This window comes from Channa argus, chromosome 9, assembly GCF_033026475.1.
Source record: "Channa argus isolate prfri chromosome 9, Channa argus male v1.0, whole genome shotgun sequence".
Classification (NCBI taxonomy): Eukaryota; Metazoa; Chordata; class Actinopteri; order Anabantiformes; family Channidae; genus Channa; species Channa argus.
Genome location: NC_090205.1, coordinates 8,180,827 through 8,204,335, shown reverse-complemented (window position 1 = coordinate 8,204,335; position 23,509 = coordinate 8,180,827). Strand labels below are relative to the sequence as shown.

The 23,509-nt window shown below is 38.7% G+C and overlaps 1 protein-coding gene across 28 annotated transcripts in view; it reads left to right on the top strand.

Moving 5' to 3' along the window:
- Positions 1 to 23,509, top strand: part of neb (nebulin) — a 58,228-nt gene that overhangs the window by 24,056 nt on the left and 10,663 nt on the right. For 17 of the 28 annotated variants that reach the window (XM_067516247.1, XM_067516270.1, XM_067516269.1 and 14 more), the window contains 63 exons: positions 106 to 417; positions 499 to 702; positions 804 to 908; positions 1,030 to 1,137; positions 1,232 to 1,543; positions 1,637 to 1,840; positions 2,079 to 2,183; positions 2,428 to 2,535; positions 2,691 to 3,002; positions 3,314 to 3,517; positions 3,652 to 3,756; positions 3,912 to 4,019; positions 4,125 to 4,436; positions 4,544 to 4,648; positions 4,827 to 4,925; positions 5,009 to 5,110; positions 5,210 to 5,317; positions 5,442 to 5,753; positions 5,857 to 5,961; positions 6,074 to 6,178; positions 6,284 to 6,388; positions 6,501 to 6,608; positions 6,715 to 6,825; positions 7,079 to 7,276; positions 7,389 to 7,493; positions 7,665 to 7,769; positions 7,861 to 7,965; positions 8,078 to 8,185; positions 8,308 to 8,421; positions 8,556 to 8,753; positions 9,319 to 9,423; positions 9,646 to 9,750; positions 9,863 to 9,970; positions 10,429 to 10,536; positions 10,655 to 10,762; positions 10,854 to 10,958; positions 11,065 to 11,169; positions 11,250 to 11,348; positions 11,444 to 11,548; positions 11,781 to 11,885; positions 11,985 to 12,089; positions 12,237 to 12,341; positions 12,663 to 12,767; positions 12,872 to 12,976; positions 13,102 to 13,206; positions 13,435 to 13,539; positions 14,540 to 14,644; positions 15,584 to 15,685; positions 15,798 to 15,905; positions 16,019 to 16,123; positions 16,233 to 16,337; positions 16,458 to 16,562; positions 16,695 to 16,799; positions 16,919 to 17,029; positions 17,118 to 17,228; positions 17,391 to 17,492; positions 17,926 to 18,030; positions 18,476 to 18,565; positions 20,349 to 20,462; positions 20,806 to 20,910; positions 21,485 to 21,589; positions 22,486 to 22,590; positions 23,316 to 23,426. In XM_067516247.1, coding sequence (XP_067372348.1) covers positions 106 to 417; positions 499 to 702; positions 804 to 908; positions 1,030 to 1,137; positions 1,232 to 1,543; positions 1,637 to 1,840; positions 2,079 to 2,183; positions 2,428 to 2,535; positions 2,691 to 3,002; positions 3,314 to 3,517; positions 3,652 to 3,756; positions 3,912 to 4,019; positions 4,125 to 4,436; positions 4,544 to 4,648; positions 4,827 to 4,925; positions 5,009 to 5,110; positions 5,210 to 5,317; positions 5,442 to 5,753; positions 5,857 to 5,961; positions 6,074 to 6,178; positions 6,284 to 6,388; positions 6,501 to 6,608; positions 6,715 to 6,825; positions 7,079 to 7,276; positions 7,389 to 7,493; positions 7,665 to 7,769; positions 7,861 to 7,965; positions 8,078 to 8,185; positions 8,308 to 8,421; positions 8,556 to 8,753; positions 9,319 to 9,423; positions 9,646 to 9,750; positions 9,863 to 9,970; positions 10,429 to 10,536; positions 10,655 to 10,762; positions 10,854 to 10,958; positions 11,065 to 11,169; positions 11,250 to 11,348; positions 11,444 to 11,548; positions 11,781 to 11,885; positions 11,985 to 12,089; positions 12,237 to 12,341; positions 12,663 to 12,767; positions 12,872 to 12,976; positions 13,102 to 13,206; positions 13,435 to 13,539; positions 14,540 to 14,644; positions 15,584 to 15,685; positions 15,798 to 15,905; positions 16,019 to 16,123; positions 16,233 to 16,337; positions 16,458 to 16,562; positions 16,695 to 16,799; positions 16,919 to 17,029; positions 17,118 to 17,228; positions 17,391 to 17,492; positions 17,926 to 18,030; positions 18,476 to 18,565; positions 20,349 to 20,462; positions 20,806 to 20,910; positions 21,485 to 21,589; positions 22,486 to 22,590; positions 23,316 to 23,426 — 8,169 coding nt within the window. Of the gene's footprint in view, positions 1 to 105; positions 418 to 498; positions 703 to 803; positions 909 to 1,029; positions 1,138 to 1,231; positions 1,544 to 1,636; positions 1,841 to 2,078; positions 2,184 to 2,427; positions 2,536 to 2,690; positions 3,003 to 3,313; positions 3,518 to 3,651; positions 3,757 to 3,911; positions 4,020 to 4,124; positions 4,437 to 4,543; positions 4,649 to 4,826; positions 4,926 to 5,008; positions 5,111 to 5,209; positions 5,318 to 5,441; positions 5,754 to 5,856; positions 5,962 to 6,073; positions 6,179 to 6,283; positions 6,389 to 6,500; positions 6,609 to 6,714; positions 6,826 to 7,078; positions 7,277 to 7,388; positions 7,494 to 7,664; positions 7,770 to 7,860; positions 7,966 to 8,077; positions 8,186 to 8,307; positions 8,422 to 8,555; positions 8,754 to 9,318; positions 9,424 to 9,645; positions 9,751 to 9,862; positions 9,971 to 10,428; positions 10,537 to 10,654; positions 10,763 to 10,853; positions 10,959 to 11,064; positions 11,170 to 11,249; positions 11,349 to 11,443; positions 11,549 to 11,780; positions 11,886 to 11,984; positions 12,090 to 12,236; positions 12,342 to 12,662; positions 12,768 to 12,871; positions 12,977 to 13,101; positions 13,207 to 13,434; positions 13,540 to 13,873; positions 13,976 to 14,539; positions 14,645 to 15,583; positions 15,686 to 15,797; positions 15,906 to 16,018; positions 16,124 to 16,232; positions 16,338 to 16,457; positions 16,563 to 16,694; positions 16,800 to 16,918; positions 17,030 to 17,117; positions 17,229 to 17,390; positions 17,493 to 17,925; positions 18,031 to 18,475; positions 18,566 to 20,348; positions 20,463 to 20,805; positions 20,911 to 21,484; positions 21,590 to 22,485; positions 22,591 to 23,315; positions 23,427 to 23,509 lie in introns of all 28 variants that reach the window. The other 11 variants (XM_067516248.1, XM_067516274.1, XM_067516255.1 and 8 more) reach the window with 7 other exon arrangements.

The window sequence follows — 23,509 nt, the reverse complement described above, 5'->3', positions numbered from 1 at the left end:
TTGGCATCATATACTATCCCTGTACATCCGATTGACATACTAGAATAAGACAAAGTTAGAGCTGTTGTAGTCTTAACCTCAATTATTTTCTGCTGATTTTATTAGTACAAGTACAAAACAGGATACCGTAAGCAGGTCGGTCACCACATTGGTGCTCGCAGCATCCACGATGATCCACTGATTATGCTGGCTCTGAACTCAGCCAAGATTGCCAGTGATTTCCTCTACAAGAAGGACTTCAATAAGTCTAAGACCAAGTTCCACCTGCCAGTGGACATGCTGAATCTTGAACTGGCCAAAAAATGTCAGATCCAAGTCAATGACTTCAACTACAGGACTCATCTGCACCAGTGGACTTGTCTGCCAGACTCCAATGATGTTGTCCAGGCCAGAAAGGCCTATAATCTTCAGAGTGATGTAAGCACTTTTGTGACATATCAAACATAACTCAACATAACATGTTGACTGTGGTTAAGGTGTATATGCTCTCTCTACCAGGCTGTGTACAAAGCTGACATGGATGAAGTTGTAGGTGTAGGATGGATCCCCATTGGTTCACTGGATGTAGTGAAGGCCAAGAATGCTGCAAAAATTCTCAACGAACGTCTTTACAGACAGAAGCCGGACACATTTAAGTATAAGACTGACATGACTTCTATGCCCATGGTCTTAGCCAAAGCAAATGCTGATGTAATCAACCAGGTAAATGATATTGCTGACCTCTTTATGTATATATTGTTTCACATTTTCACAGTTTTGATTGCATTTGTGTTTTATCTTTCGTTTTCTGTTTGTCACCATAGAAAAAATACATTGCTGCTTGGGAGGCTGAGAAGATTAAGATTCATATACAACCTGACACCCCTGAACTGTTGCTTTCCAAAACTAATGCTTACAACATCAGCAAGGTACTTTTGTTTTTTTGTTTTTTGTCCTGATGTATTTATATAACTTTCCTGTCAGTGAATATCAGTGTCATAGGTTTCATGGTTTTCATTATATAATTCATGTATTTGATTTTTTTTTCAGAAACTATACAGGGAAGGTGTTGAGGAAATCTTCAGAAAGGGCTATGACCTTAAAGCTGATGCTGTATCTGTTATTGCTGCCAAACATGCAAGAAATATAATCAGTGATGTACGTCACCTACCATTAGAGGATTTTCTCTTTTATTTAAAGTGTGTTAATGTTCATTCTCCTACTTCTCACTTCACTCTTTCTTTCTACACAGTACAAGTACAAAACAGGATACCGTAACCAGGTCGGTCACCACATTGGTGCTCGCAGTGTCCAGGATGATCCACTGATGATGCTGGCTCTGAACTCAGCCAAGATTGCCAGTGATGCATTGTACAAGAAGGACTTTAACAAATCTAAGACCAAGTTCCATCTGCCAGTGGACATGCTGAATCTTGAACTGGCCAAGAAATGTCAGATCCAAGTCAATGATTTCAACTACAGGACTCATCTGCACAACTGGACCTGTCTGCCAGACTCCAATGATGTGGTCCAGGCCAGAAAGGCCTATAACTTGCAGAGTGATGTACGTATTGCGAATATCTGATGTTTGCTGTGCATTGTATTCATACTTTTTATTTAGAGAATACACCTACTCTTCTTGTCCTCCTACTTGTAGGCTGTGTACAAAGCTGATATGGACTGGATCAAGGGTACAGGTTGGGTGCCAATCGGCTCACTTGATGTGGAGAAAGCCAAGAAAGCAGCTGAAATCCTGAATGAAAGGAAGTACCGTCAGCATCCCAGCAACTTTAAATTTACTGCTAAGACAACTGACATGCCTTATGCCCTTGCTCAGGCCAATGCCCAGAACATGGACAAGGTAGAAATTGGACAAATTACTTGATGTTCTTTGATTGCATTGTATTGTTTTTTTTTCTATTGTATTTTCTCTCTATTGGGTGGGCTTAGGAAACAGGACAAAAAATTATGTTTCAACAGTTACCATTGTTTGACACATCAGGGAGTAACTTGATTTAGAAAAACCTCAGTTTGTTTTAAAATAATGTCAAATGAAGTCACGTCTCACTGTGTTACCCATTTTAACTTGCTCTTTACAGAAAGCATATATTTCTGCCTGGGAGAAGGATAAGACCATCCTTCACATCATGCCTGACACACCAGAGATCCTCTTGGCAAGACAGAATAAACTCAACACCAGTCTGGTAAATGCATTGCCTCTTCTCATAGTAATACAAAGTAATAAGCCCATTGCAGAATGTTATCAAATCAAGAATGAATTAACTCACTTTACATAACATAAGGAATAAATTGTGTAACAGTTTGAGTAATGAACAAATTCTATTTAAAAGGAAGTTCTCTTCTGTATACCTGCTGTATTTTCTATCATTAGCACACACTGCATATACACTATTGGAACCCTTCACAGCATCATGCTTGTTTCCCCAGAAATATTATCGTGAAGGCTTTGTGAACACCATCAACAAAGGCTACATCCTTCCCAAAGATGCAATTTCTGTTTTAGCAGCCAAGGCCTCCCGAGACATCGTCAGTGATGTGAGTCTGTAGTTCTGTTTTATTAAATTTCATATCCCTTCATTTTCTCCCTTTCCAAACTGCATGCGTTTTGTTTTTCTTTTTTTTTTACTTCACATCTGGGTTTTTTGTATTAAAAAATTAAAATTATAAATGTTTCCGCTCCAAATTTTCAGTACAAATACAAAGCTGGTTTCCGCAAGCAGTGTGGCCATCATATTGGTGCGCTCAGCGTTAAAGATGACCCACTGATTATGTTGGCTGCTCATGTAGCCAACATCTCGAGTGACAACATCTATAAGAAGGAGTTCAACAAGACGAAGACCAAGTACCACCTGCCAGTGGACATGTTGACAATTGAACTGGCTAAGAAATGCCAGCAGCAAGTGAATGATTTCAACTACAGAACTCACTTACATCAGTGGACATGCCTGCCAGACTCCAGTGATGTGGTACAGGCTAAAAAGGTGTACGACTTACAGAGTGATGTAAGTATGTGTTAAGATATTTGGCTTATGGTTAGTTGACGAACTAAAGGAGAATTGCTCAGATTTTGGCTGTAGCTTTTACCGTACTCTCACTGCAACACCTGCTACCAATGAACATGATGAAAACTGCATTACTGCACCATCTCTACCAAAGTCATCTTAACCTTGCAAACACATCCTTAGGGTCGTTGACTTGAAGATAGATATGCATCACGCAAATATAATGGAACCAAAAGATAATAGCAAAGCATACAGTATCAGGTTAGAAACAATGACAAGTGGTGAGGTTAAAAATCACATTTGTTTTTTAGGCCGTATACAAAGCTGATCTGGAGTGGCTGAGAGGATGTGGCTGGTCACCACATGAATCTGTGGATGTCCTCAAAGTTAAGCATGCCCAGACTATTCTGAATGAAAGGCTTTACCGCCAGCATCCAAGCACTGTCAAGTTCACCAGCGTTGTTGACCTCCCAGCTATTGTTTTGTCCAAGCAAAATTCTGACATGCTCAGTGACGTGAGTATTAAAAACCTTTTGGACTCTAAATGCTTTCCCTGGAAATGTAATTTAAATTGAACAATAAACATTTTGTAAAAATATCTGTATAAATGAATGAGTAAAAATAAAAAAGTTGTGTTTTTTTTCCGCAGAGGAAATACAAAGAAGTCTGGAATAAAGACAAGCTCATTATTCACCTGCCACCTAACACCCCCACCTTTGAACTGTCTAAGGCCAATGCTATCAATGTTAGCAATGTAAGTTTGTATAATTACAATCAGTATACCTTGCATGACTATGTTGAATCAAATAAGACACTGTCATAAATATCAAGTATGAAAATTTCTAATGCCATAATGACACTACGGCTTACAGCGTTGTTGATTGTACTTGCACTGTGAATTCTTTGCAGAAATTGTACACAAAGGCTTGGGATGACCAGAAGGCCAGGGGCTACCAAATCAAGGAGGATGCTATCTCTGTGCTGAAAGCTAAAGCATCCAGAAATATCATTAGCGATGTAAGAAAAAAAGAGAAGATGAAACACATAGGATTTCATTGCAACCAATTAATAAATAAGCTACTTGCTGAAATTTGATTAACGCTTCATTTTTTTCTCTTTAAGTACAAGTACCACGAGGGATACCGTAAGCAGGTTGGTCATCACATTGGGGCAAGGTGTGTGCAAGAAGACCCTCTTATCATGTTGGCTATGAACTCAGCCAAGATTGCCAGTGATGCCTTGTACAAGAAAGATTTCAACAAGTCTAAGACCAAGTACAACCTGCCAGCTGACATGCTCACACTTGAGCTGGCCAAGAAATGCCAGATCCAAGTCAATGATTTCAACTACAGAACTTATTTGCATCAGTGGACTTGTCTGCCAGACTCTAACGATGTGGTCCAGGCCAGAAAGGCCTACGATCTCCAGAGCAATGTAGGTTTATGATGAATAATGTTTGACGTTATATGATGACTTATAATTGAGTGTACACATTTTTTGTTTCCACACACTTAAATACAAATGGTGAATTTTTTTCTCAGGCTGTGTACAAAGCTGACATGGAGTGGATACGTGGATGTGGATGGTTCCCACATGAGAGTGTGGATGTTATTAAGGTTAAGCATGCACAGAAGATCCTGGCTGATGTAAGTTTGTACCAGATAAATGTAACACTGACTGCAATTACTGTTCATATAAAAAACATCATCATTTACAAAAATATTAAGTATGCAGTACAAGCAAGAAATAAAATGATACATATGTATCTTCAGTAAATTCGCTGAATTGTTTTTCATACATTTGCTTCTTACCTTTTTTTTACAGAGAGGCTACCGTTTGAAGTTAGATGAGCAGAAATACACAGTTCTGAGCGATAGAATGGACTTCGTCTGCGCCAAGAATGCTGCCCAGGTCCTCAATGAGGTAAGGAGGACAATTTTGTTTTGTCACCTAAAAGCAAAGTGGTTAAGAAAATTAATTGAGTTTTGATTTCGTACTGTTTTCAGGCCAAGTATCGTGAGGCCTGGCACCAGGACAAGACCAAGTATTCCCTGGTGGACACTCCAATTCTTGCCACAGCCAGAGAGGTGGCTAAGAACATTCACCCGGTAAGATGTCTCCCCACTTATTTCATATGTATTTTAATTAAACCACACTAATAAGGACATTATGAAACAAATATTAATACGTATTATCATTTCTTGCAGAAACTATACACCAAACAGTGGGATAAGGTCAAAGCCACCGGCTATTTCATGCCAGGAGATGCTGTACCAATCAAGCAGTGCATTCTTACAACTAAAGTGCAGAGTCAGGTAAGCAGCAGATGAAGGTTACATGTACTTGATTTAAAAAAAAATAACATTGACTGAAGGTTTCCTTATTTTATTTTATTTTAATATGACAATATGTGGATAATGATTTTTTTCTCTCCTGTAGTACAAGTACCACGAGGGATATCGTAGGCAGGTTGGCCACCACATTGGTGCACGGTGTGTCCAAGATGACCCCCTAATCATGTTAGCCATAAACTCAGCCAAGATTGCCAGTGAAGTTCTGTACAAGAAGGACTTCAACAAGTCTAAGACCAAGTTCCACCTGCCAGTGGACATGCTTAATCTTGAACTGGCCAAGAAATGCCAGATCCAAGTCAATGACTTCAACTACAGGACTCATCTGCACCAGTGGACCTGTCTGCCAGACTCGAACGATGTTGTCCAGGCTAGAAAGGTTTATGATCTTCAAAGCGATGTGAGTGCTATAAAAATCATATCACATTAGGACCCATTTATCTTTTTGACAATAATTTGAGAGATCTTTTTCTCTGAAAACTTACATGTGATTCTGTTTTCAGAATGTGTATAGAGCTGACATGGAATGGATCCGTGGCTGTGGCTGGATGCCAGCTGAATCAGTTCACCATGTCAAGGTCAAGAAGGCCCAGCAGATTCTCAACGATGTATGTGGGCCATATGACTCTCTGATTGACTCTGATTGGATTTGGCTACTTTGTTTTCTGCACATTTTGCTCATCTGGGTGTCTCACCATGGTGTTTTAATTTCTCTTGCAGAGGCTCTACAAGAAGAATGCTATCGAAGGCTTTGGCAAATTCAGCCTGATTGTGGACCGCCCTGAGATTGTCTTAGCGAAGATAAATGCTGCCAACCTCAGTGATGTATGGAAAAATATCAAATCTGGCCACGTTTCTCGATATATTATAATGAACAATTATAATGAACAAATCTGAAATCTTCAATATCTTATCTTATTCCTCCTAAAGCTCAAGTACAAAGAGACTTTCAATGCAGAGAAAGGTCATTACATTGGTTCAAATGACACTCCTCAACTGGCCCATAGCAGGGAGGTTTCCAAGATCACTAGTGAGGTAAAATCCTTTGCAAATCCATTAATTTCCTGATTAATTTGTTGTATTTGTAGAGTATATATCACATATTTTATCACCTTTTTCTTAATGTGACTACTTTGTATGATTCCAGAAACTATATAAACAGAGCTGGGACCAGACAAAGGCTACAAGCTACCAGCTGAACCATGAATACATACCACTTGTGATTGGTAAAAAAAGCAGGGAAATCGCTAGTGATGTAAGTATTTTACACTTACTAATCATTACTGATAAGACAAAAACACATCCAATCACGTTTTCTTCTCAAAGGAAATTTTGACATTTGTTATTCTGGATTCTGTTAGGTCAAGTATAAGAATTCCCATGAGAAGGCCAAAGGTCATTACATGGCTGGGACACTGGTGGATTTCCCTGAAGTGGTGCACTGTGGACAGCAGGAGAAAAACAAGGGACTGGTAAGATAATAATTATCCAAAGTTATGTTCTATTCTTTAATACATACATAATACATGCAACATGCAACCGCAATATAAGCAGTCTGGTAAACAATGGTATAGAAATTTCTTTTAAGATGAAATGTTTCTACATACTAGCCTTTAAAACATCTATTTTAGTTATAATATGAATAGTAATAATAATATGTTTTGGTTAATTTGTTTCACATTTTGAATGACTAGATCTCCTACTTTCCATGACATGTCTTCACAGAGGCTCTATCATAAGGGATACCATCAGAGCAAGACCAAAACCCACATCCCAGCTGACATCATTGCCAACCAGGTGGCTAAGCGTTGCCAGGACATGTTAAGTGACGTCCTGTACCGTACCTACCTGCACCAGTGGACCTGCCATCCTGAACAGGAGGACGCCATTCGTGCCCGCAAGACCAATGAGATTCTCAGTGATGTAGGTCTTTCCCTGGTGCTGATGTTCACAAGCAAAGATTGTGTAAATGTCCAAGTGAACTCTCAATTACTTAACATATAATTCTGTACCTTTTGATGTTGTAATTTATTAGGTGTTTTACAAGGATGATCTGAACTGGATGAAGGGAATCGGTTGCAATATCTGGGACACACCAGAGATTGTTCGCGCCAAGAAGTCATACGAACTGCAGAGCGATGTGAGTAATACCATGGAAGAGAATAGGGAACTTTTAAAACTATTTATATGTGATATTTGGTTTTTTACGAAGTGACCATTTTATTTTAAGATTGGTCACGGAATTCATAAAAGAAATTGCTTTATTTGTGTAGCCGTGATACTTTAACCAGTCTAATATCTTCCCTTATAGCTGCAATACAGACACGATGCCAAGAAACAATTCAGCAATTACTCCATTGTGACAGACACACCAGTTTATGTGACTGCTGTCCTGGGGCACACCTGGGCCAGTGATGTAAGTAAGCTTGATTTAAAAAAAACAAGAAAACATGTATATTGTTTTGAGTTTAATATGACCTAATCAACTGCATTGATTATATTGACAGCTCAACTACAGGGAGGCTTATCAAAAGCAGAAGCACCTGTACACCACTGTTCTGGATACCCATGACTACGCTAGATGCCAAAACTTCAAACTCTTCTTCAGCAACGTAAATACAGATAAATATATATCTATTTTTTGTGACCTAGAAGATTCCGTTTTTTTTTTTTTTTATTTATTGTTAACATATTACATATTGAAAATGTCTTGTCTCTCAACAGAAAAACTACACTGCTACCTGGGACAAAATCAAAGCCACGAGCTACCAGATTCCACATGACTCACATGCCATGCAGCATGCCAAGAGCCAAAAGATCATTCTCAGCAACGTGAGTTCAGCCACAAGTTCTTTTGAATTCCTCCAGTGTTTTTACTGTGCCAAGATTTATTTGGCATGAGAGTGTGACTGATTGACATTTAACAGCGGATATGCCTCATCTTGTCCATGTAGGTGAAGTACAAGGAAGATTACGAGAAGTTCAAATCCCTCTACAGTCTGCCCAAGTGTCTTGAGGACGATCCTGGCACTGCTCGCTGCATCAAAGCTGGAAAGTTGGTCTTAGATGTAAGTTAAATTAGTTTTGCACTTTAATCTTTTACTTATGTTCATTTTTTTTTAATGACAAATACAAAAGTTGCACTATACGCCCAAAATAAGCAATGCTAAACCTAGGAGCCATCTGTCGTCCATCTTTATAGCGTCTGTACAAGGAGAGCTATGAGAAGACTAAGGCCAAGAACCACATCCCACCTGACATGCTGGAGATCCTGTCAGCCCACAACACTCAGGCCTCAGTCAGTGAAGTCAACTACCGCAAGTATCTGCATCAGTGGATCTGCCTGCCTGACATGCAGGTTTACGTCCAAGCTCGCAAAGTCAATGAGCAGCTCAGTGATGTGAGTAACCGCCCTCAGTGTAATTTTCTGTACTTGTTACTTTGCAGCCAAAATAGCTACAGATTAGTTGAAGTTAAAACCATATTCTCGCATGTTGTCTTTTATTTTAAGGCTGACTTCACCAATTTTCAACTGGCTTTCTGTGGTTTTAGTTTAGGGTGTAAATGTACATTAATCCTTTAAAACCTCCCTCTGACTTCCATATATTAAAATATTTTTCCAGCTGGAAAACTCCTCTAGATGACATCACCCGGAGGAGTTTTTCAGCATTAGGAGTTCAGATGATGCCATCTGTGGGAGCTCTGGAAAAGCAGGGTGACCATGATTAGATATGCCATAGTGAGATCAACAAGATGACATAATCTGAACTAAAGGTTCCTCCAAGTGATGTCATGTGGAGGCATTTTTCTGTTAGATATAGAGACGTATTTAAATTTAGGGAAGTCAGAGAGAAGGTTAATGGCATTCATTCAAATGTACTATTTAAACTAGACCTAAAAGAAGAAAGTTCGGTATCAAGGAAGGCTCCTTTAACCTGATAGTTTTTTGTCTGTGCTTTCGCCAGATCTTCTACAAAGATGATATGAACTACCTGAAGGGCATTGGCTGCTACGCCTGGGACACACCTGAGATCATCCGTGTCAAGCATGCTATGGAGCTCCAGAGTGAGGTTAGCTCATGGCCAGTCAATATATACATTCGTCTTTTTCGTCAGTATTGTGGTTTATAACTTTGAGCTTTTTTTGTTGCTCAAATTTTCTTCATATTCCTCTATTGTTAGCACAAAGTTGACATCATATTCCTTTCCGATCCTGCAAGACTTCAATAGACTTGCTCGAGGGTGATTTTCGTAGAAGCAAATCTGACTATGTTATTCTGTTTGTTATTCCAGAACAAGTACAGAGCCAAAGGCATTGAGGCTTTCAAGAACTACTCGGTGGTGACAGAGACTCCAGTGTATGAGACTGTCAAGCAGAGTGCTCAGAACCTGAGCGACGTCAGTGACCCTTTACATTTTCTAAACGATGTCAATACATTTTTATCTTTGTTTCTCAACATAACAAAATAAAATTGACCATACATTTCGTATTTTTCATTTTCTTTTACAGTTGCACTACCGCTATGACTACAACGCCAACATCAAGGGCACCAACACTGCCCCTGCTGTTACCATAGAAACAGAAAGGGCACGCCAGGCAAACTACATCCAGAGTGATGTAAGTTTCTTCATTTTTAGTGAACCCGCACAATTACTCTCCTATGTGTACAGTATACTTATATATATTTCAGAGATATTGGCACATATTATACATATATGGAGCAACCTACACATACTACCCCACTTATTTGATTATGCTGTATTTAGCAGAGATTTGATATTCACATATAATAACACAATCACAATCCTTTCACTGCATGAGTGTAAATTTCACAACTCTTACAATATCTGCTACAGAACCTGTTTTATTTCTGTGTGAAAACTTGTATGTGCCTTAAAAATTAAAGGTGAACATAGTGTAATACTTTTGGCCACAAATCTATAATTTTAGACACATTTCTAACCTTTTTAATAAAACAAATGTATTAAAAATATTACATTGTTTTTTTTATTTATTTATTGAGCTGAACTGCTGCACCCTGTCTCATTCTGTTGTGTTGGTTGTGCTTCTTTCAGAACTTGTACAAAGACGCAAACAAGAAATCCATGGCCACTGGTTACTCTCTACCCTTGGACACTCCTCTAATCAAGCAGGCTAAGATAAATAGAATTGTCTCAAGCAATGTCAGTATTTCACTTTCTTCAATCACCCAATCAATCTGTTCTTATGACAGCAAGTACGACATGTTGCCAGTGTATATCCCTGTTTCTAAATATAATGCTTCTGCTTTTATTTGTGTAGGTGAAGTACAAGGAGGCTTATGAGATGACAAAAGCTAAGTCTTACAGTATTCATCCAGAGGGTGTCAATTTTGTCAGCGCAAGGAAAGCTCACAAGATCATAAATGATGTAAGATAGTGTTGACCCCAACACAGTAGTCGATAATATGTTGCACACTGTTATGGGATAAAACAATCCAGAAGCTTCTTTTTCTCTGCAGCGTCTGTATCGTGAGGACTACCACAAGCACAAGGACAAGATCCACACAACCTACGACACCCCTGATATCAAACAAGTCAAGAAGAACCAGGAGAACCTCAGTGACGTATGAAACAATTTTCTCACAATTTATGCAACTCGTGTCCATATAGGATTGACGGGGTGGTAGAAGTACATTCCATTTATGACACCTTTTTGTTTTCACATTCTAGTTGTGCTACAAAGAGAAATATTACAACAGCAGAGGCCAGCTGATCTCTTTGCCCATTACACCTGAGCTGATGCACAGCTACCATGTCAATCATATCTGCAGTGAGGTATGGTAAAGAAAAACGTTTTTAAAAAAAGTAACTTCATATGTAAGAAATTGTTTCTTAAAATCTCCTGTTGTTTTTAGCTAAAATACAAAGAAGATCTGATGTGGCTGAGAGGCCTCGGCTGCTTCCTGTATAACACTCCAGAGATGGTCCATGTGCGCAACATAACCAAATTGAGGGTATGTTCTTATTTTTGGATGGAATACTAGTTGTCGGTACATATTCAATTTGCTACTGTATGACCATATGAAAGGCTGGTTTTTCCCTTTTATAGACGGACTATCCAGTGGAGGCCAAGAAGAACCTTGCTAACTTCTCTGTGGTCCTCGACACGCCAGAGTATAAACGTGTAACTGAGCTGAAGACCCACTTGAGCAATGTGAGTCACACATTTTTGTAACTCTAATATCTTCACATCATGAAAGTTTCTAAGCGGTTAAGCAGCTTTTAAATAACAATTTCTTTAACGGTTTTTCATAAAAAAGGTAAAATCCTGTTTATTTTTTTACTCTTGTAACTTGTAACTTAAATTGTTAAGCGTCAACTAGGTTGACCAAACAGGTTAAAAACATAAAATAAGAAGATACTCTTTCCTTCTTCTTTATTTTTAGATGATCTACAAAGCCCAGAGCAAGCAGGAAATGGCCAAGGTCACCACCACTGTGGACTCTGTGGATTTCAAGAGAGCCAAATGGGCCCAACAGCTGACTAATATCGTAAGTTCAGATGGAGCTTTACTATTTAAATGAAATATTTGACACTTTTTTAATTTTGTTTATCTGATAATCTAACAATCAATTGTGTTTGTTGTACAGTACCAGTACACAGATCTGGCTGCCAAGCAGAGAGCTCACTTCACTCAAGAGGTTGAAACTCCAAACATGGGCCATTCTAGGAAGATGAAAGTGGTCTACAGTGATGTAAGTCTTTGCAGAATATTCTCTGCTGCAGAATGTGAATTGCTGTAGATCATCTTAGTGAATGTTTATGAAAAATATTATAAGACTAATTATGTAACAGATTCCCAATGTGTTGTGTAATTTGTTGCTGTGTCTTTCTTCCCTTAGAACAAGTACAAAGAACAGTATGAGAAAATGAAGCACAGGTACACAGCCATTGCTGATACACCTTACCTGATCCGTGCCAAGAAAGCCTATCTTCAGTCCAGTGATGTGAGTATACTCACCGAATATCTTTTTCCTATAATAACAATTATTTTATCATTGTTCTGAACCAGGGCACGACCCTTTTGTTAATACTTAATTGAATTAGAGTTTAAAATATTAACTGGTCAGTTTTGCTAAATAGATTTTAGCAGAGTAGGCCAGAAAAAATGTGTTACTTCACTGGAAGAAGCTATAATTTAGGAGGAATTTGATTAAGTAAAATGGATTATGTGATGGCTATGATCATATAGATATTGTTTCACAAAGTTTACTGTACTACAAAATACAGAAATTATATGTGAGACATTTTGTTCTTCATTTATTCAGCTGCGCTACAAAGAGACCTTTGAACTCGCCAAGGGCCACTACCGCACAGTCAAAGATGCTCTGGACATCGTCTATCATCGCAAAGTCACCGATGACATCAGCGAGGTCAGCAATTAGAAATTACCTGGTGGATGGTTATGAATATCTTTGCACCTTTCATTTAAGACATCAAAAATAATTGTTTCCATCTTTCCATTGTGATTTCCCAGGTTAAATACAGGGAGAAGTACATTAGTTCGCTGGGTACATGGAAATCCATCCCTGACCGTCCTGAGTTCTACTTCAACAAAATTGTTAATGATAATGTCAGCACTGTGAGTATTCTAAAATGACGTACCCTCGGATAAAATATTGACCCACAGCAAGAAGACTGCCACATAGTATCATTGAGATACCATGTGATATATACTTTAAATCTCTTTATTATGTCTCTTTTTAGGTCAAATACAAGGAGGACCTGGATTGGCTAAAGGGTATTGGCTGCTATGTATGGGACACACCTGACCTGATGCATGCTGAGAGGAACAAGAAGCTGTACAGTGAGGTGAAGTGTCTATTTAATTTATTATTTAACTTTTCTTAAACATTTTTATTTAACATGAATAAACTATATATAATGTCATACTAAAGAAAATACTATTTTAATACTTACTGTTTGCTCTCTTATTGTCCTCGGACAAGAATGTCTTGTATTGTAGCATATGCGGGGATCTTTAGTAGAGAGCTGTGTTTTCTGCATGTTTCTAAAAAATGTTCCATTTCTTGTTAACAGAGACTGTACAAAGCCTCCTATGAGAAAAACAGAGGCAACTTCAAATACACTTGTGACACTCCGTTCTTCCAGACTGTTAAGAACGCCTCCAATCTCATCAATGAAGTGAGTCCTTTCATTCTCTAACACAATGCAATAACTGAATAATTGATACAAAATCATTATTAGTTTGTTGAATCTCTTTTCTTAAAAAAATTATATTTTACTTGTTAATCACACTTTCCTCAACCAGACTTTCAGCTTGGGGGTAAAAGACTGTTGATTCATATTATTAGTCTGTGACATTTATGCTTTTTATGTGTAAAGATAAAAGCAAGTGTTCATTGTCCATTATAAAGTGTATTAATTGTTTTTCATGTCAGCTTGTTTAACATTTTCCACACAGTGTGCATTGTTTTCTGGATATATGTGTTTAACCTCCTTCTGACATTCTGAGTAGAGGATCTACAAAGATAACTATGAAAAGACTAAGGATAAGTTCACCATAACAACAGACGATCCTAGATACCAACTGGCCAGGGAGAACAGGAAGATGAGCCAGGTAAACGCCTTGGTCGCCTTTAATGACTGGCCTGCCTCCTCTACTGCTACCTCCAGTTCAGTCCTTCACACCAATGACACTGGTGCATGAACTTGGACAGATCTGCTGGTGGTCGTCATCGCATGGCTATGATACTTCTACCAAATTGAGAATTTTCTCTCACTGTCTGTCGGTGTCTGGTTGTTCCTTAATTCTTTTCGTCCTACGTAGGTTGCTGTAAACAGTGCCACTCAAATAGCAGCTGGAGTGCTCTCTTGAGTGAGCCGGATCCTCCGTAATCTGTGCCATTAGAAAGGCAGCTTTATCTCTCATGGTTAAATTATTCTTTTGAAATTCGAAATGCATCCAAACAAATAAATCACCAAATAATGAGAGAGTCACACTTGAATAAGTGAGGATTTCTGTCACTCTGAGGGCACAGATGTGGACAAGCAGCTCTACTGGCACACTTGGATCCCAGGAGTATTTCTCCAGTCCTCCCAGTGTTACTGCCATTTGTCATGTGTCTTCAACTATGGCATGTTTTGTGTGTGTGCGTGTGTGTTGTTGTATGTGTGTGGACAGTCAAGGTATAAATCCAGAGCAAAGGATCTGCTAAAGACTGGCTGCAATGACCTACTCCGCCTTGACATTCTCACAGCCCTTTACCAGTCCACCATTGGCAGTAAGGTAAACAGGCACCAAGCCTGAACCATAATAACCCTCATCCCTGTCCATAAACAGACAGGAGAAACCCCTGTATAGTTTCAAAACCTACAGGTTTGAAAGTCAAAAAATTATTTTGGTCCTCCCTGCTGTTTCTGGACAAGACCTCATTACATTAAATCTCATTCTGTAGAAACTCATTCCTTCCATTCAACTCATTTTAACTACTAAAGCAGTTTTTGCTCCTATACATTCCACCCTTCATGCTTTAATCCCTAGATCACATACTTCTCTCTCTTCATGTCTTATTAATTTAACTCGTAGTTATTAGAAATGAAGCACATTGCTGCATTACAGCTTCTGCAGAGACAGATGGTGATCTTATTGTTGACAGATGGTGATTTTGTCATTTTGAAACTAGTAAAGTGCCAAATAGACATTTCTCTTTATTAGTTCAATTTAAATGATTTTTTTTTTGAGTAAGCTATATTTACTGAACCCAGATTAGTGAACAATAGCATTAGATGGACTGCTATTCACCATGAGTAGCGTGGGCACTGCAGCTTTTCATCACTGAATAATGGTAATTTGTTCTTGTCTTCATTTTCGCCTGGAAAATAATTCCTGTTGTGTTTGTGCATGTTTCATAAGGCATGTTCTGCATGACACCACTTCCATCATTATACATATAATTTTTTTATTATTAAATCTGAAGCTGAATACGATAAGGTCATCGTTTGATGCGGGAATACGACTGTTTCTATCTTAGTATCAGAACAATTTGTCTTTTCAAAATTTTAATTTTATAAATTCATATGCTTCTTTTCTTGGACTGTATTTATCATTGCTTAAAGCTTCTTTAATAATAACCAAGAGAAGCTAGTCAGAATACACACAAATAAAAATGTTGATTATTAGGGATATCACCTTTCTTGTGCTGACACATCATTTATCCTCCACCAGTGGAAGTACAGGGAGCAGTATGAACGCGTCAAGGACAAGTTCACCTACGTTCTGGAAACTCCTGAATATGAGACCCAGAAACGCAGCAAAAAGATCAGCGATGTAAGTTTTGTGTTGCTTTGTTCTTGTCCACAATGTCAGGAATTCTACACCTTTTTTAATTTTTGGTTTGCTTTGAATTGCTGCTGACTCTGTTGTGATATTTACTTTTTAGATCATTTACAAGATGGAGTACAACAAGACGAAAGCCAAGGCATACACTCTGCCTTATGACACTCCACACCAGCAGCACATGAAGCGGGTCAAGGACATCACCAGCAATGTAAGTCGTCCACAAACCACCTTTACCTACAGCACATTTTCACATGTGGAATGGAGGCCTGAATATGAAGTACGTTTTTATTTTTAATGCTGTATTTTGCATACATCTTGCAGCTGAAATACAAAGAAGTGTATGAAAAGAGCAAGGCTCAGATCAACATGGGCCCCGAGGCTCATGAGATTCGTGCCGCCAAGGAGGCCTATAAGAACATCAGCAATGTAAGTATCTTTATGACAGGATGTGTCATTGTGGCAATATCATGTTCTAATTATTATTGATTTAATTTGAACTCAAAATAACGGTGGGGGGGTGGGGATTTATTTGAAGCTTGACTACAAGAAAAAGTATGAAGCCACCAAGAACAAATGGATCTGGACAGTAGACAGACCTGACTTTGTCAACGCTGCTAGAAACTCCTTGCAAATGAGTGATGTGAGTTGGTGCTTCTTCACATGTGCTATTTTAATTTTTAATTTTGTCAACATGCAATCAGTATTTTTTTATACCATCCATTTTTGCTTTGTAAATACAACTGGATTATTTCCCCAACAGGCTGAGTACAAGTATGACAAAGAGATGTTGAAGGGCTGTGTGATACCTATAGTTGATGACAAGTACACAGTCCTCTGCAAGAAGAATGCTGAAATGGCCAGTGATGTAAGGTTTCCCATGTTTTTTTATTATCAATTCTATGATGAAATGAAATTACTAAAGTGCTGAGAACTTAAATAAGTCTACTTCTGAATGTATTATTTATATTATTATATATTTATTCGTTTCTGCCCCCAGGTGAAATACAAAGAGAAGTATGAAAAGGCAAAGGGCCACTATCTGTCTGTCCTGGACACTCCTAATATCCTTCATGCCAAGGCAGTGCGAACTCTGGCATCTGAGGTAAGACGTGATCTGTACAAAATACATTTTTGTGAACCTTTGATTCAGGTTTAGTATAAGCTACATCAGACTAAAACACCACATCAATATTGATATAAGTTCTATATATTCGTCCTCAGAGCAAATACAAGCAGGCCAGTAAGAAGGAAATGCAGTCTGGCTCATTCACCACCCTACCTGAGACTCGTGACACTGCCCACAGCAAAGAGATGAACAAGCTTGTCAGCGGGGTACAACTGACTCACACTTTTTCAACCATCTTACATTGCTGCACTATTTTTGGGCTGCTGGCCTCGACATTCCTTTTTTTCCTTACAGAAACGGTACAAAGCAAAGTTTGAGAAGGAAAAGGGTAAGTCAGTGTATAACCACATGGTTGTCCCACCTGATGTTCAGCATGCCATAGATGTCGCCAAGGCACAGAGCAGCGTGAGTCTTCTCCACTATTGTGCTAAAATAACATTTCGATTAATTTTCCTCATCTCTGTTTAGGATTAGTTTCACACCCCTTTGGTTGGTCTTTCTTTCTAGATGTTCGGGTCAGTTTGGTCACATAACCTATTCTGTCCTCTCTATTGCCCTATGCCTCAGATTGCCTACAAGAAGGATGCTAAAGCCAACCTCTCCTACACTACTGTTGCTGATCGTCCGGACATAAAGAAGGCTACGCAGGCCGCCAAGCTTATCAGCCAGGTAACTATAGTTATCAGACTAACAACTGCACACAAAAAAAACTGCCAAAGTCCTTGTTGCATCAGAAGTACTAACTAATGGAAACAATTTTATGTTTTGCAAATGTCGTTCTTCATAAGCCTAATTTTCAGTCCCAGATTGAGCGATAAATAGGATAAATAGCGAATTGCCCTTAATCACATGTTGGCATATATTGTGAATATGTCCCATTGTTCCACAGGTTATTAGAAGAATGGCAGAAAATAATAACAAATATTTCATACTGGCATGATCTCTTTAAAAAAAACGCAATTCTTACAATTCTTCAGAAAATCGTTATATGTGTGTGTCACAGTCATCACAACAGCGATGGCTTATCACCAATGCGCAATTAATGATTGAAAAACAACACTTGTACATGCTCCACTGATTGTTATTGCCTGGTCTCCATCAGGTCGGCTACCGTGAAAAGGCCCGTGAGGAGGCAAGCCGTGGTGGCTCGCTGACCTACCGCCCAGACATTGCTCTGGCCACCGAGGTTTCCAAGCTGAACAGCCAGGTACACCTAACCTAATCAACCATCTGTTGCAGGACCCCTGGGCCACTCATGTGTCTTTCCTGAATTTATTTTACATAGAAGATGGATGGAATCAATGACTGGAAGGAATATTACACCAGCAACCATCAGCTTCCATAAGCTAATATTTGCAGACTAGTATTGCTGTGATAGATGCTTAGTAGCATTCCTGTAGGCCTAACGATAGAACTAGCAGCTCTTCCATAGTGCTTCCTCTGCCATCCCGCATTATAATCCATGTCTTAATGTTTTTAAATGTTTAACTTCTCATATCATTGTACATGTCTCACCCACACCTCTGAACCTGTCCTCCTTCTCTTTCTCTATCCTTCTCTTTTAGTTGCCTTAGTCATCATCACTTTCCTCTGTCCTTCCATTATGTCCTTGTTTGTGTGTTCTCATCCCTCCATCTCACTGCGCTTTGTAGGTGGAGGCCAAGCCCTCCTTCCATGGAGCAGCTTCCTATGATACCCCCCTGATGCGCCACATTAAGAAAACGAATGCCGTGATTAGTGATGTAAGGAGGTTTATGCTTTGAAACTGGGCTGGTGTGTCTCCTCTGTCTTTCTGTTCCCTTCACATCTGTTTATTGACGGAAAACTTGGGTGATCCCTAAAGTTACTGCAGGATTTACTGTGACTTAACTTCATTGATAGAAATAAGAAGAAGGTTTTATCTTAAAAATAATTTGAGTCACATTCTCAGTTGTTATGTTGTTTTTACTTTGATTTGGCTTGTAAACCTTCCGTGCATTTTGTGCTCCCTCTGCTCCTTTATTTCCCTGACAAGCTCTGGCTCACTGCTAAGCATAGACAAGCATAACATTGCTGCTTTACGTTGCAAGAGTCCAAACACTGTATTTCAATCCTTCTTTTTTTTTTTTTATTCTGTTTAATAGTCTTCTGTTTTCCTTTGTCAGTAAGTCATTTTGCCTGTCTCTGAATGGTAAAATATGTGGATTATTCAAAAATGAACAAGCTATTGCATTTGAATTCTTTCCTAAAATCTGTACATCCAGTAGTTAATTTCGCAGGTTTTGCTCCTTTTTAATCTGAACACTGGAAGGCAGCGTAGGCTTATTTGGTACAAGTTTACAAATGTGCTAAAAGTGCAGATTAGCTTATAATTAATAATACTAGATTTGCAAGTTTTTCTGAGGCAGTGTTTAAAGTTATTGCTTTGTCACCCCTTCTCTCATAGGCTGGTTAATCTGTGCATTCAAAGAACAACCCAAGCTCCCAGTCAAACACAATCACCATCATATGGCCTTGCTTTTTCCCATATGTACTTCATTATATATGAAGTTGATATTGTCTTTACGTGGATCACAGAGGTCTACTGTATTATAAGCTTTGTTCACACTTAGCTTTAAAATGCATCTTGGCGGTGGCGGTATCAGAGGCTGGTAATGTAGCTCTAAAGATAGGTATGAATGCAAACAATACATATATAACACTTGTATAACCAGACAATGATACCACATCGTGTAGTTTAGTGTTAACACACACACACACACACACACACACACACACACACACAGCCTGAAAGGCCCAATTTGTCATCTTTAACTTTTAAATTGTAGAACTTTTTCTCAAGTATATCAGCAGTTTCCAAAACATGAAACCAAATAGGAGCAGGGAAACAAAATCAAATCACAGTGTTGCTTAAGATGCATTCTAATGTAAAGTGTGAAGAATTGAATTTGATGCATGGAAATATTCATTATTGTTTATAAGACACCATTTGACTCCTGGATAACAAGGGATATAAACAAAGTGTTAAAGGATGCCTTCACTGATATTTAACTTGGTTCTTTTGGTTCTTGGAGAAACCTTTAGTTCAGATTATGTCATCTCGTTGCTCATACCACAAAGTTTGTAATCATGGACAACCTGCTTTTCAAGCGCTCCTCCAGATGACATCATCTGAACCCCTAATGATGAAAAACTCTTCCAGGAGTTTTGCATCTAGAAGCAGCAAAATATTTTAATATGGGGAAGTCAAAGGGAAGTTTGAAAGCATTAATGGACATAAACATCCTAAACTAAAGCCATAGAGAGCAAGTTGAAAGTTGGTGAAGTTACCCTTTAACTGTGAGAGGCATGCAATAAACAGCAGTGTTACTCAGTGTGCACAAACGTATTAGAATCTGAGTTACAGATCCCTTGCTATACACAGTCAAAGAACCATTATGTTGTACTTTAAATGTTTACCATGTGATGGAGTCGTGTAAATGTTCCACTGGTTTTGGTCTCCAAGGAAAGTATATACTGAGCCTTACATATATCCCTCCCTAACAGCTAAAGTATAAGGAGAAGTTTGACAAGGAGATGAAAGGAAAGAAACCACAATTTGACCCGAAAGAGAGTAAGATTTACAAGACTATGAAGGATGCCAATGTGCTGGCTAGTGAGGTAAGCTGTATTATTCCACATCATTTCTCTAAACATTTTTTTAAAATACAATTGTGGGTTTTGTTGTATGTTTGTATGTATGTTAGAATTTTAACTTGTATTTGTGGATAGTTTTGTTGACCCTATTTAAACTTTTTTAAAACATGTTCCATTAAATTAACAATTAATTAAACACATGTTAAATTATCCAAAAACAGAATTATCCTCAAAACCCACATCACAGCTAACTCTGGCCTTATTTCTGTATCATTAGTGATTTCAGAATGGCCCCATTTCAAATACAAAGTGCCATACGATTTGCTAATGTGTAAATAAAATGTCAACTTCTTCTTCTAACTCCCAGGTGAAGTACAAGCTCGACCTGAAGAAGATCCACAAGCCCGTGACTGACATGGCCGAGTCCCTGTCTATGCAGCACGGCCTGAGCACTAGCAAACTGTCCAGCGACGTAAGACACCGTCCCCCTTTAACCCACTCTCATAACCACCCAGGAAGCTGCTGGGAGTCAGTTCAGTTTCAGTGCACCCTCGGGTGTGAAATGTGTCTGAACCCAGTGTTTCCATCATCCCTACATCCACATCAGTAACTATTCAAGTTTCAGATGATTGACCTTTTCATGGATTTATTTACTAAGCTCCATCATCCAAACCTCCATTACTCTGTGACCTCATCTGGTGGTGATCCTTACCCTTTTAATCCTTTACCTTTTGTCCCTTGACCTACGCACATTTTCACCTCCCGTAACCTCAACTCTGACCTTTTTAGTTGGATTTTTTTCTCCTGTAGTTTCTAAAAATAGTCTTTTTAATGAATACTTAACACAAACCTCCTTCATTTTCATATCCTTTTTAACAACCATTTAAAAAATTCAACTGTTATTTTGTCTTTTTTTCCCCCCCGCAATTATCACGGTAAAGGCTATAATATATAAAGTCATGAATCCGAGTAAACTGCAGAGCGCCGTGCATTTTTTACATTTGCCTTACTGAGCTGTCTTACTTGACTGGGAATTCTCCCTGTAGTACTGCTACAAGAAGAAATTTGAGGAGAGTAAGGGTCACTACCATATGATTGCTGACACACCAGAGCAGCTCCATCTCAAGGAGGCCTCTGAACTGCAGAGTAACGTAAGTTATACTGACTTGGGGGCCTAACAAAACCACACCAGTGCTGATTCCTTTTTTCTGTATGTGATGTTTGATTCCACCATCTCCATTTTGCTGGACTTACAAGAGGGTGGTGTTGCATTAACTTTTGGATTGTGTTGGAGACGGTAAAACATACTGTTCATTTGGTGAGACATTAGCTCCAAGTTAATACAAAACCCTAAAGGGTGACATTTATGTTTAATGCTGAATGTGCTCTCTTTCAAATAGAATAATGCATTCAAAGCATTCTTTCAAAAAGAACTGCAAATTAATGAAGTTACAACCATATTCTTGCATGTTGTCCTTTACTTGGAGGGTGACTTCACCGATTCTCAACTTGCTCTCTGTGGCTTTAGTTTAGGGTGTAAATGTGCATTAATGCTTATGAACTTCCTTCTGACTTCCCTATATTACAATATTTCTCTGCTTCTGGTGAAAACCTCCAGATGACATCCCCCGGAGGGGTTTTTCATCATTAGGAGGTCAGATGATGTCATCTGGAGGAGCCCTGGAAAAGGAAGTACACTATAATTACAAACTCCATAGTTTGTTCAACAAGACGACATCATCTGAACTGAAGGTCCTTCCAAGTGATGTCATGGAGAGGCATTTTTCAGCCAGAAGTCGAGAGATATTTTAATGTAGGGAGGTTAGAGGGAAGTTTAATCAAATTTATTTATATGCGCTACCCAAACTAGAATCAGGAAGGTGCCCTTTAAATTATAGAGCGCTGATGTAAGTGAATGCAGTCGTTCTGTTTGATGTTTTAGTGGATAGAAGTGAAGAGAAACAGGTTTACAGTAAAATGTAGTGGCAGGATTTTCAAACCTGCCCACTGAAGGCTTTAGTCATTTGATTTGTGTTGGCTGTTCCAGGTGAAATACAAGGAGAAGTATGAGAAGGAAAAGGGCAAGGCCATGCTGGACTTTGAAACACCCACATATGTGACTGCTAAGGAGGCCCAGCACATGCAGAGCCAGGTAAATACTGTATCCTGTCACTCTCCTCTGTGTTTCAACACTTTCCATTACAGGTCACTTTGCAGACTCTCCGGTGCCAGACTTTACGTTAACGTCCTGTTAAATGCTTCAACTTGTTGGAGTTGAAGTTTTGCTTTATATTAGACTTGCAGAATGTTTCTAAGGTTTGTGGAAGTTTTAACGGTGCGTTTAATGCCAGGCTAATAAATTAGGTTTTGGTGCTGATTAGTTACAGAGTTTTGTGACTTGCTAATTTACTTTAGTTTTCAAGTTATTGTTATTATTTTTACAATTTAGATTAAAGACTACGATCCCTGACATACTCCCTCCCTACCTGTCTATCATTGCTGGATGTGCCTTTTAAAACATTTAAAATGGGTTACAAAAAGCTCCAGGCTTTTTGGACTTGGTTTTTCCTAATATTTAAAGTTCTGGTAGCTGAACAATCCTTTCCATGGTGCAGGGAGGACAAAGCTTAAACATGTTTGTCACAGTCTCTGAAAGAACTAACAGTGTTTTGTATCATTTTATCCACTTTATATGACTTGTATTATTCCATGAGCCTTAAAAATAATAGGTGCTGCTGCAATGCACTGTGTGCCACAAGAGACCTCGCATGCAGACATGGGTGTTATATAAGTGTAAAAATCAGGATGAGGTACTGTACCTGAGTGGATCAGCATCTGAGCTCTGTCTGTTCCTTGTCTTATCTTTGCGACCAATAGAAAGACTATAAGAGGGATTTTGAGGAAAACATGAGGGGCAAGAACCTCTCAGGCTTGGAGGTCACCCCTTCAATGATACATGTCAGACACGCCACCAAAATAGCCAGTGAGGTAACTAAAGGACAATTTATCCCTGACAACCTCCCATTTTTACCTCACTCATTCTTAATACTAAGTGCCTTTGACAATGGATC